The sequence below is a fragment of the Oncorhynchus nerka genome, linkage group LG2, assembly GCF_034236695.1.
Source record: "Oncorhynchus nerka isolate Pitt River linkage group LG2, Oner_Uvic_2.0, whole genome shotgun sequence".
NCBI classification, from domain to species: Eukaryota; Metazoa; Chordata; class Actinopteri; order Salmoniformes; family Salmonidae; genus Oncorhynchus; species Oncorhynchus nerka.
In genome coordinates this window covers 83,820,876-83,841,905 of record NC_088397.1, presented here as the reverse complement: position 1 = coordinate 83,841,905, position 21,030 = coordinate 83,820,876, and the positions used below count along the sequence as shown (strand labels likewise).

At 42.5% G+C, this 21,030-nt stretch overlaps 1 protein-coding gene across 1 annotated transcript; it reads left to right on the top strand.

Moving 5' to 3' along the window:
• Window positions 1-37: 37 nt before the first annotated feature.
• Window positions 38-16,095, top strand: LOC115122009 (Krueppel-like factor 15). Its single transcript, XM_029651160.2, has 3 exons — window positions 38-206; window positions 1,959-3,471; window positions 13,550-16,095. The coding sequence occupies exons 2-3, from the start codon at window positions 2,213-2,215 to the stop codon at window positions 13,713-13,715; spliced, it is 1,425 nt and encodes a 474-aa protein (XP_029507020.1). The 5' UTR covers window positions 38-206; window positions 1,959-2,212; the 3' UTR covers window positions 13,716-16,095.
• The last annotated feature ends 4,935 nt before the right edge of the window (window positions 16,096-21,030 follow it).

Sequence of the window (21,030 nt, the reverse complement as noted above, 5' to 3'; positions counted from 1 at the left end):
TATAACACACACACACGTACACCAGCAGTCATGTGACGGTAATATAGTACAACTACTCTGCCTCGCTGCTAATCAGTCTGAACGGTTCTGGTAGGCAACTCTCAAGGACAAACCATGCATTCGAGATAGAGATTCCCCATCAAATGCAAAGGAAAGACAATGCATTGGGATAAAATAAGGGATTTGTAAATGCTTTATTGAAAAAGGTAAGATGGAGTTTTACCGCATCTTTTCCTTGAGAATGAATGGGTTCTGCAAGAGATCGAGGGCGTGTGTTCGTTCCTCCAACCTATGACCATTCTGCAGCACGCACCGCTGGACGAAAACATGTTTACGTTGTAGCGGTGAAGCTGCACTTAATTGCGCATCCTATGCCACGGGATGGGCAGAAGATGTGATCGTTTGCTTCAAAACTAGAATCAATATGTTGACGGTTATGAGTTATGATAAATGAGACAAGGAGAAGTTTAAAAATTAGACTTTTTCGCCAGTAATCGGTAGAGATGTAAGCCTAGCCTACGGTGTTTAAATTGCTTTGCATTTGATTTACATTTGATCGCCTATATACGCTCATTTCTGTTAATTCTTGTTTTAAAATATTCTCAATGATTATGCTGTAATTATTCAGTGTTTGTTATGTAATAGCATGTAATGGCTGAGTAATGCCGAATAGAACAGTTGTATACCGTGAAATTGTTGCTTCCCAACGAGTAAAAATAAAACATGTCATTAAATAATAATAATGACGCGATAATCGCGTGTCATTCCACTACACGCGATTGGTGTTGATTTATTGCGGTTTGAGTGTTATAAACAGCATGACAGGTGATTTATGCACTATTAGGAGCGCAGTGCTCACGGCTGCCTCACGCGGTGTTATTTTAATAATGTTGACGGTTCCTTTGGAGGTTTATTTTCGGTCACGGAGCCAAGAGGCCCAGAGAAGGGGACAGACGGTCAGACATTGATGACCATCTAAGCTTTGCCAGTTTTTTTTTTTTGTGTGTGTGTGTGTGTGTGTGTGGGTGGGGGTCAACGCTGCATGGATTTTGCAAATTAGATATGAAAAAAAACGGCAACGTTTTGTAAGATAAAATATATGGAAACGATTCCCTATAGTTAACTAAAACATTTGTTCAAATGACAGAATATTAAATAAGTTCATTTGATTAAAAAAATGCACACAACACTTATTTAAATGTAGCCTAAATGTGTGAGGCGAAGGTGTGCTTTGGCAGGAATAATTTCCATTGAATCCATAGACACTCTTTCTGACACACACACTCTGCAGCAGCCACTGCACAGCTGTGGACTCACAACAGGAGGTGCTCATGTGGCCTCGACCCAAATGCTTCCATTCGTTTTAGTTTCCATCAGTGGAAATATGACTCCTTCGCCATTCTCACATATCCCAGATATCTCATGCCTGACAAAAGTGTGAATCTGAGGGAACACATTTATATATTTTGACCTGACAGCATTCACCTTCTATTTTCTGACTATACTGTAGTTGTTTTTTCAAGTCTTGCCCATTGTACTGTTGTGTTAGTGTGTGTGTGTGTGTGTGTGTGTAACAGAGTGCATTCGTCAAGTTATTTTGAATTGTTTTGAATCAGAAATACAAGTAAAGGAATGCGTTAGCCGCCTATGCTCTCTGGTAACCACTTCAGCTCTCACGCCAACCGCGTGTGAACTTGAAATGGAAACAGGCACAGCATTCCATATTTTGAACATGCAAGCCAGGAACAGAGAGGCGGAAGATCATTTGTTTCACAAGTGGTGCATTGGTGATTCATGACTTGTCTTTACAGTAGGTCTTGCCTCTGTTCTTTTGCCTGTAGACTCTTGTCTGTGTGTTCTTACAGTGACATGCATTACTATGTATAAAATGTATTAATCTCAAAACTCAGTTTAGTAATCTTCTCTCTCTTCTTCTCTCCTAATGGGTGTTTGTCTAGATATATCCTGGCTGGAAACCTTGGAATTAAAGTATTTTCCTACCGAAGCATTCTTCTTTTTTATCCTGAGAGAGAACAACAGGTGTTTCTCTATTTTTTTTCTGCGAAGCGTGACCTTGCTGTGGTGACCCCTTCTGGGGTTTATTTGTTGACAGTTTCACAACAACAAGAGGAATAACCCTAACAAACTGTTATATCAGTAAGACAATTTTCAACACAAAGTGGAGTGACATTCTCTTGGCCCATAGCCAGGAATGGTGGATAACTTCCTAGTGAGCGGCGAGGAGACTTTCTTAACTTACAATAGCGCCCCTTCGGTGTATCACCTGTCGGACATGGTGACGGATGCAGGGACCTACCAGGTGATGCCCTCGCCCTTCTCCGAGGATGACCTGAGCGAGTCGTCAAGCCCTCGCTCCTGTTCTAGCCCCGACTCCCAAGTGCTCAGCTCCAGCTATGGCAGCAGCTCCAGCGCCGAGAGTTCAGACAGCATCCTGGACTTCCTGCTGTCCCAGACCTCCCTAGGCGGAGCAGGGACTGCGGCGGCCATCCCCATGTCACTGCCCACCTCTCTGTGGGACTCACAGAGGGATGAGCCATCCCACCCCCATCCAGAGGCCTTGAAGGAGGAGAGTGTGGACTTCTCTGTCTGGTCCTTGGTGGACATGGAGCAGTCATCCTTCCAGCCCACATTGGAGGAGATAGAGGAGTTCCTGGAGGAGAACATGGAGGTGGTGTCATCCATGAAGCAGGAGGCCCGGGAGGGGGCGCTGGGTCTGGGTCTGGAGGAGATCATGGGGTTGGGGGTGGGACTGGAGGTGTACAGGGAGTCCTCATCCCCAGGGCCAAGGCTGGAGCCCGAGGCCAACCATTCAGACCAAACTGTGTTTACCGAGAATGCCGCCACCACCACCGAGACCAAAATCACACCGGCCTCGCCGGCACAGGAGTCCATAGAAGGTCTGCACGAAGACAGGTCCAAGAGTGATTCATTATCCAGCAGGCTTGGGACAACAGAGAGCTTTGCAAACCGTGGCAGCAGTGGGATGCCGGTCATCCTGCAGATCCAGCCCATGCAGATCAAAAAGGAACCCAGTTCCACGGCTCCTCATCATCCTCCCCAAGTCGTCCAGCCTCCCCCTCAGCCGGCCTCAGACATCAAAATTGCCCAGCTGCTGGTCAACATCCAGGGGCAGACCTTTGCCCTGGTTCCCCAGCTGCTGCCCTCCACCAGCCTTAATGTCTCCTCCAAGTTTGTGCGCATCGCTCCAGTGCCCATTGCAGCCAAGCCCCTGGGCCTCGGGGAGGTGCTGGTTGGGGTCCATGGCCAAGGGCTCCATGTGGGGGGTCAGCAGTTTCAGAAGAACCCTGTGGCGGACCTCATCAAAATGCACAAATGCACTTTCCCCAGCTGTACCAAGATGTACACCAAGAGCAGCCACCTGAAAGCTCACCTCCGGAGACACACAGGGGAGAAGCCCTTCGCCTGCACCTGGCCAGGCTGTGGATGGAGGTGAGTGGGTGCTCGTTGACTACGATGATGATCATCATCATTTTATGGATTTGCTATGCCTAAAGGCCTTTAGACATTCAAGTTAGTAGACATATACCAATAGAAAACATACACCACTGAGCACATAAATTGATGATTCTTCATAATGAATTACGATAGCTGCAATGATCTCATCACACGTTATCAGAATTGTATTTGGCAGGGTTTTGAAGTTAAAGAGTTTAAGACATCCTGTCTCGAGATTTGAATGACATTGCTAGGTTACGGCAGGTTGTATAAAGAATGCTTAGGGTGAGTGACTAGTCAGTGAGCCCAAGCTGTCACAAGCATGTCTGAGATATGGAGGGGGTATTATCCCTTGTTGTTATCGTTTGGCCTTTCTGGACACATTGGGGAAATGATATGTCAATGGGACAACCCAGAAAATGTCTTGAGGACATTCAGCGACATTCCCATTACGTCCCTTATGGGTTTTGGCACAACAATATCCCTCTGACGTTCTGAGAACGTTCTAAGAAAGTTGTGTATTGGTCGCAAGGGAACGTTCTCTGAGGGACCTTTGTCTAGTTCCCTGGACATCACTGAGGACCAAATCAGATCTTTTTAGGACATTCTCAGGAATTTCATTGTACTCGTTCTTAGGGCTTTGGGTGATGGTCCCAAGGGAATGTTCTTTGGGGGACCTTTTTCTAGTTCCCTGTTTGACCTGGGGACGTCCACAAATATGTTTTAGGAAGTTCTTAGGACGTTGTATCATGGTCCTCTGATGCTCCCCCGATTGTCCTAGGTGTCCCAAACCATTATAAGTAATGAAACGGGATCTGAGTTTTAAGGTAAGTTGTACACTGTTCAGCTAAAATAGTGTAAAAATATAGAAACAATATTGTTACATGATCACTTCATACTGACTTTTCAATGTGATCCCACCTGGGATTTGATCTCACATCCTTTGGATTTGAGGTATACTGCTCTTTATGCTGTGCCACAAAAGCTGTACAATTTCCCAGACACATTCATTACCTATAATACATCTCTGCTCCTAGCAAAGGAGTGCGATCTCCACTGCTATTGTAATTATCAGTTAATCTGACTATTCTCTCATTGATTTACTTATTTCAGAAATTTGAGTTTGGATTGTTAATATAGTTGTCTGATGTTGGTGGGGCATATTGTTCTGTTTTAATGTTACTGCTGAATCACTATGATAGATATCATCGTTTTTCATGGGTGTATTTTTAACAGGGTAGTAATAGGACTAGAGGTGAAATCAGTCATTGATACAGACATGGTGGCAAAGCAGGGCAATCGGAACACTGTGAACCAAGAGATTGTCCGTGCAAATCCCAGGTGAGGATATGTTAAATAATAATTACTGTATGAATAAACATACACAGTGTAATATATGTATGTTGTTAAAAGCACAGTTTGTGTGTGGGTGTCCCTAGCATTGCCAAAAGACAAAGAGCTGTGAATGGATCAGTGGTTTACCAGTCAGGGCCATGATGGACCATGGTAGAACGTTTAATTCATTTTTTGGGGGGGAGAACATTTATTTGAGACCATCAGTAATTTTTTTAACCTTTATTTAACTAGGCAAGTCAGTTAAGAACAAATTCTTATTTTCAATGACGACCTAGGAACAGGGGGTTAACTGCCTTGTTCAGGGGCAGAACGACAGATTCTTACCTTGTCAGATCGGGGATTCAGATCTTGCAACCTTTTGGTTACAAGTCCAACGCTCTGACCACGAGGCTAACTGACGCCCCAGTAAACTGGGAACTATAGAAAAACCTCCAGGGGACCATGACACAACGGCCCAAGAACATCCTAAAAATGTCCCCAGGACAAACCGGGAACTAGACAAAACCTCCAGGGGACCATGACACAACGTCCCAAGAACATCCTAAAAATGTCCCCAGGACAAACCGGGAACTAGACAAAACCTCCAGGGGACCATGACACAACGTCCCAAGAACATCCTAAAAATGTCCCCAGGACAAACCGGGAACTAGACAAAACCTCCAGGGGACCATGACACAACGTCCTGATGACATTAGGCAACCATTTTGTGATGTCCCGGGGACGTCCTAACAACTCATTGTTGTTAGCAGGGAAGTTCACTTTACAGTACAAGCTGGGTGTCATGTTTCTCAATTGAAGGCAGCTTTTGTACCACAGACTGTGACTGGCACCCAAATTGACCAGTCCGATGAGGTCATCAATTAGCGCCAGTGAGTGGCTTAAAGTGAGACTTCACAGGATCCAGAGGCTCCTTCAGGTAATATTGCTTAATGTGCGTCCCAGATGGCACCATATTCCCTACATAGTACACTATTTTTGACCAGGGAATTAGGGTGCCATTTGAGATTCAGCCTTAAAGACTTCCTCTCTCACAGCATCAAGCTTTCAGAGTAGGTGCAGCATTCCTTCTGGTTAACATGGATTTGAGTTGCTTGTTTCATTTTGGCTAATTGGCGATCACTCGACATGCTATTCCTTCACTGCAGCGTCACAATTTAGTCGCCACAGTAGCAGCGCTGTGAATCCTTTCACTTGTCTACCACTCAGTGATATTCCCTTTGGGGACTTCCTGGTAAGTACTTATAATCAAGACGATGTCTCTTTAAGAAATTGAAGGTATTTGACTTTTATTTATTTAACCTTTATTTAGGCAAGTCAGTTAAGAACAAATTCTTATTTACAATGATGGTTTGGGAAGAGTTAAAACAAAATAATAAAAAAACGACATGCTATTACCATCAAGTATTATCAAGTATCCTCAAGGCTTGCGAGAGCATTGTAAACTGTGGTGATGCATTGGTCTGAGCAGCACACTTTGGCACTGAACATCATGAGTTCGCACCCAGTGTTGGGCAATTGATGTTCTTTTTTTGTGAGCGCTGAGGAATGTATATAGTGATTTTTTCAGGACCTTTTCAAATGTCCGATATCGAAGTCTATTTGTAGTGATCAGGCTGGTCATGATCTGAATAGGGGTGTCAGTTTTCAACCGTGTGTGTGCTTGTGTGTGTTTGTATGTGTGTGTTTGAGCTCGCATTGATGTGTGTGTGTGTGTGTGTGTGTGTGTGTGTGTGTGTGTGTGTGTGTGTGTGTGTGTGTGTGTGTGTGTGATGGAGTGTGTGACTCTTGGCACTCAGCTGCCTGATTTCCTGAGGACACAGGGTCAGTCGGAGATGTGACAGTCTCGGGTGAAAGAGTGTAACCTTTGGCTTTGTAAGCCAGAGGGGAATGCATCTAAATGCTCTGGCCTGCAAATACCTTACTGAGTATAGGTGGCGAACACATGGACAAAGTACAAGTAGGGATATGTGAATTGTGACTGTACTTACAAAGAGGTGGACGAGGTAACGTGTGTGTTAGTGTGTGTGTGTGTTAGTGTGTGTGTGTAACAGAGTGCATTCTGTTGTGCCCTGAGCAGGGATAGAATTTGTAATGTTTTACACAACATCACACGCAATTCAAACCAACCATTTATGCCAAAAGAGCAAAAGATTAGTCTGTCACTTTGTGAGTGACGTTTGTCTTCAGATCTTAGTAATCTCGCTTACCTAGAAGTAAAGTTATCTCGCGGAAGATTGTAATTTCTTTTTTTACTTCTGGGGGGATTGCTGTTAACAAGTGTGATTACCTTTGTGCAAGGAAGGAAGTGAAGTGTCTTGCCTTGCAAACGGAAACTCTCTGCCAAACTAATATCACCCGTGTTTATCATGGCCAAAAAGCACATTTTTGGTTTTCATGAATTTTTACAATTTAGACTATTTTTTACTTTGTGGCTGTGGAATCTAGTGGAAAACTATATAATCGGCCTCCCGGGTGGCGCAGTGGTTAAGGGCGCTGTACTGCAGCGCCAGCTGTGCCATCAGAGTCCCTGGGTTCGCGCCCAGGCTCTGTCGTAACCGGCCGCGACTGGGAGGTCCGTGGGGCGACGCACAATTGGCCTAGCGTTGTCCGGGTTAGGGAGGGCTTGGTCGGTAGGGATGTCCTTGTCTCCTGTGGCGGCCCGGGCGCAATGAGTGCTAACCAAGGTTGCCAGGTGCACGGTGTACCCTCCGACACATTGGTGCAGCTGGCTTCCGGGTTGGATGCGCGCTGTGTTAAGAAGCAATACGGCTGGTTGGGTTGTGTATCGGAGGACGCATGACTTTCAACCTTCGTCTCTCCCGAGCCGTACGGGAGTTGTAGCGATGAGACAAGATAGTAGCTACTACAACAATTGGATACCATGAAATTGGGGAGAAAAAAGGGGTAAAGAAAAGAAAAAAGAAAAAAAAGAAAACGATATAATCTGCACACAGGCTTGAAAATCACCACACCAGTTTAAGAACTTTCTTTGCCCAATCCTGATTCGTTCAAATAATAATTGACGAAAACCCCACACCAGGAACTACTGCTGCTCATAATCACATAATTCCACGTGAGTCTTGACAGATTCATCTGTCCACCAAAATTTGTCCATGAGAGTTTAAGATCTCAGGGAAAGTATGATGTCACTGAAGTTTTCCAGCAAACATGCTACAGACGAGTTTCACATCCAGTACAGGTGCATGTGTGTATGTGCTGTATGTGTCTACACACTCCATACAGCATATTAGTTTGTATAGAATCAGCTTACCGTCCGTACCTGATATGCTCTATCATTCATGGACTCCAGTCCACTTCTCCACAGTGAGCAATCTACAGTCTATTGCTGAAAAGGCCGCTGCATCAATCAATTTATTTATGATGACCTTGGCACCAACTTGGCAACCCGCCAGCGGCCGTGTATTTGTAATGTATTTTGTATTGTATTTGTAATGCATTTGTATTGTGTTTGTAATGTATTTGTATTGTATTTGTATTGTGTTTGTGTTGTAATGTATTTGTTTTGTATTGTACTTGTAATGTATTTGTTTTGTATTGTATTTGTAATGTGTTTGTTTTGTATTTGTTTTGTATTTGTAATGTATTTGTTTTGTAATGTATTTGTAATTTATTTGTAATGTATTTGTAATAGTCTGTCCCAGTAGCAGCAAAAATCCCACTAGTAATCAAATCAAATCAAATCAAAATTTATTTGTCACATACACATGGTTAGCAGATGTTTTTTTATTTTTTTTATTTTTTTATTTCACCTTTATTTAACCAGGTAGGCTAGTTGAGAACAAGTTCTCATTTGCAACTGCGACCTGGCCAAGATAAAGCATAGCAGTGTGAACAGACAACACAGAGTTACACATGGAATAAACAATTAACAAGTCAATAACACAGTAGAAAAAAAATGGGCAGTCTATATACAATGTGTGCAAAAGGCATGAGGAGGTAGGCGAATAATACAATTTTGCAGATTAACACTGGGGTGATAAATGATCAGATGGTCATGTACAGGTAGAGATATTGGTGTGCAAAAGAGCAGAAAAGTAAATAAAATTTTTTTAAAAAAGTATAAAAACAGTATGGGAATGAGGTAGGTGAAAATGGGTGGGCTTATTTACCAATAGACTATGTACAGCTGCAGCGATCGGTTAGCTGCTCGGATAGCTGATGTTTGAAGTTGGTGAGGGAGATAAAAGTCTCCAACTTCAGCGATTTTTGCAGTTCGTTCCAGTCACAGGCAGCAGAGTACTGGAACGAAAGGCGGCCAAATGAGGTGTTGGCTTTAGGGATGATCAGTGAGATACACCTGCTGGAGCGTGTGCTACGGATGGGTGTTGCCATCGTGACCAGTGAACTGAGATAAGGCGGAGCTTTACCTAGCATGGACTTGTAGATGACCTGGAGCCAGTGGGTCTGGCGACGAATATGTAGCGAGGGCCAGCCGACTAGAGCATACAAGTCGCAGTGGTGGGTGGTATAAGGTGCTTTGGTGACAAAACGGATGGCACTATGATAGACTGCATCCAGTTTGCTGAGTAGAGTGTTGGAAGCCATTTTGTAGATGACATCGCCGAAATCGAGGATCGGTAGGATAGTCAGTTTTACTAGGGTAAGCTTGGCGGCGTGAGTGAAGGAGGCTTTGTTGCGGAATAGAAAGCCGACTCTTGATTTGATTTTCGATTGGAGATGTTTGATGTGAGTCTGGAAGGAGAGTTTGCAGTCTAGCCAGACACCTAGGTACTTATAGATGTCCACATATTCAAGGTCGGAACCATCCAGGGTGGTGATGCTAGTCGGGCATGCGGGTGCAGGCAGCGATCGGTTGAAAAGCATGCATTTGGTTTTACTCGCGTTTAAGAGCAGTTGGAGGCCACGGAAGGAGTGCTGTATGGCATTGAAGCTCGTTTGGAGGTTAGATAGCACAGTGTCCAATGACGGGCCGAAAGTATATAGAATGGTGTCGTCTGCGTAGAGGTGGATCAGGGAATCGCCCGCAGCAAGAGCAACATCATTGATATATACAGAGAAAAGAGTCGGCCCGAGAATTGAACCCTGTGGCACCCCCATAGAGACTGCCAGAGGACCGGACAGCATGCCCTCCGATTTGACACACTGAACTCTGTCTGCAAAGTAATTGGTGAACCAGGCAAGGCAGTCATCCGAGAAACCGAGGCTATTGAGTCTGCCGATAAGAATATGGTGATTGACAGAGTCGAAAGCCTTGGCGAGGTCGATGAAGACGGCTGCACAGTACTGTCTTTTATCGATGGCGGTAATGATATCGTTTAGTACCTTGAGCGTGGCTGAGGTGCACCCGTGACCAGCTCGGAAACCAGATTGCACAGCGGAGAAGGTACGGTGGGATTCGAGATGGTCAGTGACCTGTTTGTTGACTTGGCTTTCGAAGACCTTAGATAGGCAGGGCAGGATGGATATAGGTCTATAGCAGTTTGGGTCCAGGGTGTCTCCCCCTTTGAAGAGGGGGATGACTGCGGCAGCTTTCCAATCCTTGGGGATCTCAGACGAGTTAATGCGAGTGTAGCGAAATGCTTGTGCTTCGAGTTCCGACAATGCTGTAATAACCAACAAGTAATCTAACTAACAATTCCAAAACTACTGTCTTATACACAGTGTAAGGGGATAAAGAATATGTACATAAAGATATATGAATGAGTGATGGTACGGAGCAGCATAGGCAAGATACAGTAGATGGTATCGAGTACAGTATATACATATGAGATGAGTATGTAAACAAAGTGGCATAGTTAAAGTGGCTAGTGATACATGTATTACATAAGGATGCAGTAGATGATATAGAGTACAGTATATACGTATGCATATGAGATGAATAATGTAGGGTATGTAACATTATATAAGGTAGCATTGTTTAAAGTGGCTAGTGATATATTTTACATCATTTCCCATCAATTCCCATTATTAAAGTGGCTGGAGTTGAGTCAGTGTCAGTGTCAGTGTCAGTGTGTTGGCAGCAGCCACTCAATGTTAGTGGTGGCTGTTTAACAGTCTGATGGCCTTGAGATAGAAGCTGTTTTTCAGTCTCTCGGTCCCAGCTTTGATGCACCTGTACTGACCTCGCCTTCTGGATGATAGCGGGGTGAACAGGCAGTGGCTCGGGTGGTTGTTGTCCTTGATGATCTTTATGGCCTTCCTGTAACATCGGGTGGTGTAGGTGTCCTGGAGGGCAGGTAGTTTGCCCCCGGTGATGCATTGTACAGACCTCACTACTCTCTGGAGAGCCTTACGGTTGTGGGCGGAGCAGTTGCCGTACCAGGCGGTGATACAGCCCGCCAGGATGCTCTCGATTGTGCATCTGTAGAAGTTTGTGAGTGCTTTTGGTGACAAGCCGAATTTCTTCAGCCTCCTGAGGTTGAAGAGGCGCTGCTGCGCCTTCTTCACGATGCTGTCTGTGTGAGTGGACCAATTCAGTTTGTCTGTGATGTGTAATCCGAGGAACTTAAAACTTGCTACCCTCTCCACTACTGTTCCATCGATGTGGATAGGGGGGTGTTCCCTCTGCTGTTTCCTGAAGTCCACAATCATCTCCTTAGTTTTGTTGACGTTGAGTGTGAGGTTATTTTCCTGACACCACACTCCGAGGGCCCTCACCTCCTCCCTGTAGGCCGTCTCGTCGTTGTTGGTAATCAAGCCTACCACTGTTGTGGATGCATCTCATCCCTACAACATGGGTCTTGTCTGGACACAAAGACCAGATTTAGGGAGAGAGAAGGTAGGGCAAGAAACAGAAAGAGTGGATGAATATAAATGGAGGAAGAGAGGGAGGGAGAGAGAAGGCAGTGCAAGAAAAAGAGAGAGTGAAGGAATATAAATGGAAGAAGAGAAGGATAGGGAGAGAGAAGGTAGGGCAAGAAAAAGAGAGAGTGGGCAAATGTAAATGGAGGAGGAGAGGGAGAGAGAAGGTAGGGCAAGAAAAAGAGAGTGAAGGAATATAAATGGAGGAAGAGAAGGATAGGGAGAGAGAAGGTAGGGCAAGAAAGAGAGAGATTGGGGAAATGTAAATGGAGGAGGAGAGGGAGAGAGAAGGTAGGGCAAGAGGGGCCTGTTTCAGTTTTGTACACACAATCAGTCTGATGGAAACTGGTGTGGAAATGAGATGAAGAAAAGGCTAAGTGCTGAATAGCATGACAGTGTGATAGGAACGTCTAGGCTGGCAGACTGCTTGAAAAGGGAGCAGGATCGATGTGAGGCTGATGTGTTTACAGTTGGACAGAGGGACACACATGCGAACAGATACACGTGCAAACACACACGTACAGGTATGGGAATGTTGTGTGCACGCACGCACGCACACAAACATACACTATACACTCATGTGCACACAGTCTCTGTGTCCTTTTCTCTCTCTCTCTTTCTCTCTTTCTCTCTCTCTCTCTCTCTCTCTCTCTCTCTCTCTCTCTCACACACAAATACCAAAATCTAATTAAATCTCCCCATATTTCATCTAGCATCTAGAGTTGACATCGATTTCACTCCATCACCCATCACAAGGACGTGGGGTTCTTAGTAGTAGTGTGCCCACACGTGAGAGGAATGTTGAACAGGATAGGGCCAAGATGAGAAACTACCTTACTCTACAGACTTTACTACTCTCTAGCCGCCACCATGGGCCTCCGTACACCAGTTCTAGAGCAGTAGCAGTAGAGAGTAGTAGAGCTTGTGTCATTATGTGCTCTGAATGTTTGCCCTAGATTCGTACTCTTGTATAAACTGCCTACAATCTACTTATACACGCTTTTCAACACCCGTTACAGGGTTTTTACATGTCTGCACTGTAATTGATTATTAGCTGACTGTTATTGATAACAATGTTATTATTTTATTACTATCATTTGACTATAAGCCATTATTTTGAGAGTCACTGCTGTAGGCCTTCTGTAGTTGCCTATCTACTGAGATTGGCTCGCTGAGTCTAAACCTCTTCTCTCTTTTCCTTGTGGTTTGGGGACTCATGTTTTATGTGTGTGTGACAGATAGTAAATTGGGTTTTATACCGACTCCGCAGCTAAATCACAGGCTCCAGATTGCATGAATTCGTCATCCTGTCAGATCTGGCTGTAACATCTGGGAGACAGAAAGAGCTAGGCTTGTGAGAGACTGCTGGGAGGCCAATAGTTGTCATGCCTTAAGCTTTATCCATCTGTTTCACGCTATCGCTAACTATTTAGAATTTCCTCATAGCATTTCTCCAGGGTTTATTCCTGGGTTTTAAGCTAGCACTAACTAGCTAACAATGATCTGCATAGCACTGGTAAGGTAATGTGTTTAAGTTAGCATGAACCTTTTTTGTATTGCCATTCCTTAAGCTTAGCCGAACCATGTGTTTTAAGCTAATTATTTAGCATTGCTAGTCTTGCTTTAGGGTTCATTATTATGAGCCGTCCTCCCCTCAGCAGCCTCCTGTGAACTTCGTGCTGTAAAATTACTTTTACTATCGTGACTGTAGACAAATCTGTATATCTTACCATTTCGGAATCACTGTCAACCTTTAACAATAATATGGAATGAAACTAAAAGCAAATTCTCTTGTCTGTTGCTATGTCAAAGAAAATAAAAAGTATAATTCTGAAAAAAAGAAACATATCACATTACATATGTAAACAATAATGTTTTATTCTGTTCTATTTTAAAATCATTGACATCTCTCTCCTATCTGTGTCTCTCCCAGGTTCTCGAGGTCAGATGAGCTATCGCGACACCGGCGGTCCCACTCAGGGATCAAGCCCTACCAGTGTCCAGTGTGTGAGAAGAAATTTGCCCGCAGTGACCATCTGTCAAAACACATCAAAGTCCACCGCTTTCCGCGAAGCCGGACACTGCGCACAACAAACTGACCACACCCGGATCACTCTTCAATGGACACAGTCCAAAGGAGCACGGAATGTGTGTCTGTGAGATGGGAGAGAGAGAAAAAGAGCCAGAGAGAGAGAGAGAGCAAGAGAGAGAGAGAGAGAGAGAGAAAGAGCTAGAGAGAGAGGGGTCGAGAGAGCGCGAGCACGAGAGAGCGATGGAGATGGAAGATTTATGTGTGTGCCTTGCCTTTTAGAGAGATCTATAACAGTGGTCTTGTGCTATAATTTATTGTTGAAAGCAAAAGCAAAACCAACACATGACACTTACCATCTTCTCAGTAATCAACGTTTCTTGAGATTCTTATTGCTGTTGGTATTTCGTACTCTTTTTATTTGTTTTTCTGTTCAGTCTTTATTTTCTTTTTCAATGAAAGATTGTTTTCATTTGAGATGAAATGTATTAATTGCTTCAGTAATAGCCTTGAGTTTCTATTTTACCTGGATATGACTGCCTTTTACCTTGTTAAGAAGTGCCAATGTCTTTGACATTCCTCATCCAAGTCAGGTTGAAGTTTGCCCGGAAAAGTTCTCCTTGTTTTTTGCCTTGTCACTCATAGCTCATTGAGGGTAAAGAATAGCTTACTCATTCATCACACTGTTGGTTCAAAGGGAGTGGCAGAGCTTATTGGCAATTCTGTACATAAACTACTGATAACAAATATGAACATGTCGCTATAAGCTACTGGGACTCTTCTCAAGTTCCAGAAAAACTCAGATTCTGAGACAAGGCAATTGAAAGTAAAAGAATGGAACAAAGAAAGAATTGCGCACATTTATGATTGTTGATTGTTTTATGTGTAAAAAAAAGCCTTCCAATCAGTGTTAGATTTTGTATTCAGCTTTTTATTCTAAACTCATATTGTGTATTTGTTGGTCTTTTTCGTGTCAGTGGCTCAAGCCGTTCGTAAGACACTTGTCTGGCCTTAACCCACCACAGCATCCTTACTAGGGGGGCAAAATGGTCAAATAACAAGTGATTCATTGCAGGCGTGTTTTATGGATTAATGGTGGTATGGTTTGAGAGAATGAGGAAAGGGAATTGGAAATGCATAATCCTTTAATCCTGTCCATGGAATTGAATCTCAATGAGCTTTTTCTCTCTTTTTTGCTGTTGACACAAAATCTGCCTCAAATCAGCTCCACAAACTGATCTGTTACTGGAATACCCCAGAAGCTCTTGCCCTCACACGGTTATGTTGGAGTGAGGTTATCATGTATGTGGATACCACTACACCACGGTGCTGAACAACCAGAAGAACTGCCTTCTGGAAGCTGTTGTCATAACACACTTATTAGGCCATGGCACAGTTGTCATTATTCTTGATGTCCTGTTTGCTCTTGAGACTTGTTTGTTAAGTACGCCACGCCCTGTTGTGAAAGTACAGTGTGTGAGACACCATTCATGCATAGTTAATGTAAGGTTCGCAGATGAAAAAGCAGGGGTACATTATATTGTACATAATTCCTTTCATTCAATTTTTGAATTTTTAATGCTTGTTTAAACACAGGTGTTTTATCGCATCCTATGAATGCATGTGAATATGCAGGAGTGTACATAGCTACACAGAAGACTATTGTAATAACATATCTAAAGGCCAAGATTCAGGACTCTATTCAATCTGTAAAGCTGAAGCGTCATTTCTGATTGAGCTGACATTTGCAGTGTTTACCGTGAATCCAGTCTCCGCTAAACAGGAACCTTGCCTTGAAATTAAATCACTCTGTAAAGCTGAACTTCTGCGATGGGGATTGAATAGAGCCCTCAATCAGATCAAGCGTTAATCGGCGAGAGCCGACACCTGCATAGCTGATGTTTTGGCGTTTTCTGAACTGCGTTGGAGCTCTCAAATTGTTGAGCAGCTGCTCTTGTTATCTTTTTCATGAAGCCACACCCATCCCACTTGCATTAGAAGTTCAGAACGAGAAAGTCTAGGCTATATAGAAATAATGATGCTCATTGAAAATCATTCAACAGAATATTAAGGATTTCTATCAGCCTAATAGAGGTGTAGATTCCATTTCGCATTCCAGTGTTCCAACTTGTAAACAAGGCTGCATGGGATTTCTCTTAATGCGACTTTGCAGCCAATGGCAATGTCCCCTTTAGGTATAATGCCGGGAGCCACTTGTGGATTTGACAACTCCAACACAGTTCCACCTCGGACACCGTCAAAACATCAGCTATGTGGATGGCGGCTAATCCGGATCTGATTGAATCGGACCCTTAGTTTGTGGTTGTGTAGATTTCTAGTATACGCCCTAAACGTGTACATAACAAAACATTTCAGAACATATCAATATATTATATATTTTTTCTTTGTTCTACCCAAGATGCATTTACAAATAAAATTTTAAGAAGCGATCCTGTGATCATTACTTTTTATTATTTCTTCACATTTGATCTTGTGACTTTATTACAGAAATGTATTCTTAATGTTAAGGGGCAACACATTGTTAAAAGTAACTGTCCAGTGAAAATTTCACTTTTAAAAGTGAAATTTTCTGTTAAATCATACCCAAAATAATGTTGTTGACTTATCCTTTACTCAAATGTATGGCCAAAGCATAAATTGGAGGGGGAAAAAAACACTTAAAAAAATGTATCTCAAACAGACCGTTTCAAAAATGCTTGCTATTTCCTCATAAAAGATGATGTCATCGTCCTCAGAAGGATGAGCTGACCAATAAGCGATCTACTTGCATGAATATAAGTACTGGTATACTCCCACAAGATTCTGTTGTAGGGGTATGCCCACACCATTCAAACACAAACATTAATATAGTAATTAATTATAGGTTGTATTTCATAGAAATCTGGAAACACTGGACACTTTAACAAAAGATATACAGTACCAGTCAAAAGTTTGGCCTCAACTCAAGGATTTTATTAAATGTTTTAATATTTTCTACATTGAAGAATAATAGTGAAGCCATCAAAACTATGAAATAGCACATATGGATTAATGTAGGAACCACAAAAGTGATTTTAGATTCTTCAAAGCACCCACCCTTTGCCTTGATGACAGTTTTGCACACTCTTGGCATTCTCTCAACCAGCTTTACTTGGAATGCTTTTCCAACAGTTTTGAAGGAGTTCCCACATATGCTGAGCACTTGTTGGCTGCTTTTCTTTCACATTGCAGTCCAACTCATCCCAAACCATCTCAATTGGGCTGGTGATTGTGGAGGCCAGGTCATTTGATGCAGCACTCATGAAGCTGGTTGAGAGAATGCCAAGAGTGTACAGAGCTGTCATCAAGTCAAAGGGTGGCTACTTTGAAGAATCTCAAATATAAAATACATGTTGATTTGTTTAACACTTTTTTGGTTACTACATGATTCCATATGTGTTATTTCATAGTTTTGACGTATTCACTATTATTCTACAATGTAGAAAATAGTACAAATAAAGGAAAACCCTTGAATGAGTCTGTGTATCCAAACTTCTGACTGGTACTGTATGTATCATTAGTTTCTTGACCATAGCTAAATATCCTTATGAATGTATTTATTAACACAAATACATGTTTAAATATAAACAATTTATTAAAAGTGGCAATCCTGTAATCATACACCAACAGACCTTATCTATGTATTAACTCTGTTCCATGGCTAACAAACAAAGGTGTTGTTGATGGGTACATTTGATTTTAGACAGATAGAAACACAATATTGCATCGTACTGTATGTCTAACAATGACTGCATATACAGTTGAAGTCGGAAGTTAACATACACCTTAGTCAAATACATTTCAACTCAGTTTTTCATCATTCCTGACATTTAATCCTAGTAAAAAGTCCCTGTCTTAGGTCAGTTAGGATCACCACTTTATTTTAAGAATGTGAAATGTCAGAATAATAGTAGAAAGAATGATTTATTTCAGCTTTTATTTCTTTCACCACATTCCCAGTGGGTCAGAAGTTTACATACACTCAATTAGTATTTGGTAGCATTGCCTTTAAATTGTTTAACTTGGGTCAAACATTTTGGGTAGCCTTCCACAAGCTTCCCACAATAAGTTGAGTGAATTTTGGCCCATTCCTCCTGACAGAGCTGGTGTAACTGAGTCAGGTTTGTAGGCCTCCTTGCTCGCACACGCTTTTTCAGTTCTGCCCACAAATTTTCTATAGGATTGAGGTCATGGCTTTGTGATGGTCACTCCAATACCTTGACTTTGTTGTCTTCTTTGCCACAACTTTGGAAGTATGCTTGGGGTCATTGTCCATTTGGAAGACCCATTTGCGACCAAGCTTTAACTTCCTGACTGATGTCTTGAGATGTTGCTTCAAAATATCCACATAATTTTCCTGCCTCATGATGCCATCTATTTTGTGAAGTGCACCAGTCCCTCCTGCAGCAAAGCACCCCCACAACATGATGCTGCCACCCACGTGCTTCACGGTTGGGATGGTGTTCTTTGGCTTGCAAGCCTCACCCTTTTTCCTCCAAACATAACGATGGTCATTACGGCCAAACAGTTTTATTTTTGTTTCATCAGACCAGAGGACATTTCTCCAAAAAGTACGATCTTTCTCCCCATGTGCAGTTGCAAACCGCATTCTGGCTTTTTATGGCAGTTTAGGAGCAGTGGCTTCTTCCTTGCTGAGCGGTCTTTCAGGTTATGTCGATATAGGACTCGTTTTACTGTGGATATAGATACTTTTGTACCTGTTTCCTCCAGCATCTTCAAATAGTCCTTTGCTGTTATTCTGAGATTGATTTGCACGTTTCGCACCAAAGTACGTTCATCTCTAGGAGACAGAACGCATCTCCTTCCTGAGCGGTATGACGGCTGTGTTGTCCCATGGTGTTTATACTTGTGTACTATTGTTTGTACAGATGAACGTGGTACCTTCAGGCGTTTGGAAATTGCTCCCAAGGATGAACCAGACTTGTGGAGGTCTACAATTTGTTCTGAGGTCTTGGCTGATTTCATTTGATTTTCCCATGATGTCAAGGGAAGAGGCACAGAGTTTGAAGGTAAGCCTTGAAATACATCCACAGGTACACCTCCAATTGACTCAAATTATGTCAATTAGCCTATCAAAAGCTTCTAAAGTTATGACATCATTTTTTGGAATTTTCCAAGCTGTTTAAAGGCACAGTCAACTTAGTGTATGTAAACTTCTGACCCACTGGAATTTTGATACAATAAATTATAATTGAAATAATCTATCTGTAAAGAATTGTTGGAAAAATGACTTGTGTCATGCACAAAGTAGATGTCCTAACCGACTTTCCGAAACTATAGTTTGTTAACAAGAAATTTGTGGAGTGGTTGAAAACAAGTGTATGTAAACTGGAAAATGTCCGTTTTAAATAGGGCTGTTAATGTTCAGAAATCTGCTAAATGACACACATTTAAATATAAATATTATTCCTAAATTCCTGGAGTTGGGAATCAAGAGTCGATTTCAAAATAAGAGACAAACGGATACAAAACACATTTACGCAAATGTAGTAATGTGTATTTATCGTTTGCACCAAAAATGATAAAATATCTCACTAATTTGAATGAAAATATCTAATTTCTACGTGTGCACTCAGCGAAATCATAATCACAAAACATGAACTTGATGAAAAAGGACAGGAACCGATTCCTTGTGAAGGAGTCCCGATTCCCGATTCCTGATTCCAGTCATTGTTAGAATCAGTAATCAACTCTTTTTGCAATCAACATCCAGCCCTATTTTAGAACCGACTTGTTCGGCTACATCAATGCCCCTCAAGCCATCCCCCCACCCACCCTCCGATTCCTACAACTCAGAGAACACAAAGATGAGACCGAGAGGCAGAGAGCATTTAAATTAATTAGGAACATCCAGTTCCTGCCAAGCCCCAATGTAATGTAAAGTAAACATGTGGACACCATTTTAGATATATGGCCTCTCTATTTACGTGATTTCCATTTTAATCAGCCCGTGCGTCTATATCAGTGGTTCTTACCTTGGGTTCGATCGAACCCCAGCGGTTCGGTGAGTCAGTCTCAGGGGTTCGGCGAAGGTCAAGACACACATCCGATTCATATGATTCGTGATGACACGCTCCGCTTGGCCATCATTGGCTGCAGGTGATCACGCTACATCGCTTGGCCTATCTGTGCTGCAGGGAATTTGGTGCGCTCAGTAGTCGACTTGCGACTGTCGTGATGGTACGTCTTGTGATTTCTTTCTTAATATTTTAATCCCTTCATACTTACTATGTCGAGCAAAAAAAGAAAGTGGTCGGACGAATATGTTTAGTTTAGTTTAGTTTAGTTTATTTTATTTTTACAGGGACAGTGCACATTAATCAACGTTTCAGTAAAAGTGCCGGTTTTAGCCAGCCGGCTAATTTTCAACTGCAGTCCCTGGGCAGGTTATTAAAAACAATTACAATATAGACAATAGCACCATAGAACAAGCAAGACATAGCAACATAGGACAAGCAAGACATAGCATACAGACAGAGCAACATAGAACAAAAAGCAGCAAGACAAAATTCATAAAAGCAACAAAGTGTTTCCACACCTCACAAGCTACAGACAACAGACAACATGGAAAGCGGCAACACACAGCTAGGGACCATGTTCACAAATCTGATTGACCTTTAGCCAGGTCTTCAAGCATTTTGTGAAAGTGTGATATGTGGTGCAGTTATGTGTGTCTGATGGCAGTGTATTCCAGACATGGGAAGCTCTCACAGAGAATGCAGATTTACTAAAGGTGCTTTTCCTTAGGGGAACTATACAGTCACCTCTCATGGCAGACCTTGTGGATCTGCTGCCATATGTCTGGGTTTTCTGTTTAACAAAAATATTGAGTGGAGGGGGAGCCAGGCCATTAAGGATCTTGAATACAAGACATGCGTCGGTGTATTGCACAAGATTTTCCCAACTCAAGAGCTCATGCTTTCTAAGGATGTGACAATGATGATGGCTATTGGGCTTTCTATCAAGCACTTTGAGAGCCTGTTTGTAGACAGACTGAATAGGTTTTAATGTTGTACAGCAAGCTTGGGCCCAACTAGTCAAGCAGTATGTTAAGTGGGGGAGTATCATAGATTTGAAGTACAGTTTTGCTACCTCTGTAGTCAAATAATTTTGTATAAATCGGAAATTAGTTAGATTGAATTTAGTTATTTGAATTACCTTTTTCACATGCTTTTTAAAAGAGAGGTTGGAGTCAAGTATGATGCCAAGGTACTTAAAATCGGATACCACCTGGAGCTTCTCCCCTGACACATAGACATCTGGCTCAGTAGCATCTGTTGCCCTCTTTGTGAAGAACATGCAAACAGTTTTTTTCACATTGAGAT

Excerpts from the sequence above, each read along its gene's own strand:
- LOC115122009 (XM_029651160.2), top strand. The coding sequence starts at position 2,213 with ATGGTGGATAACTTCCTAGTGAGCGGCGAGGAGACTTTCTTAACTTAC. Across the intron at positions 3,472-13,549 it reads TGGCCAGGCTGTGGATGGAG|GTTCTCGAGGTCAGATGAGC; the intron begins GTGAGTGGGTGC and ends TGTCTCTCCCAG.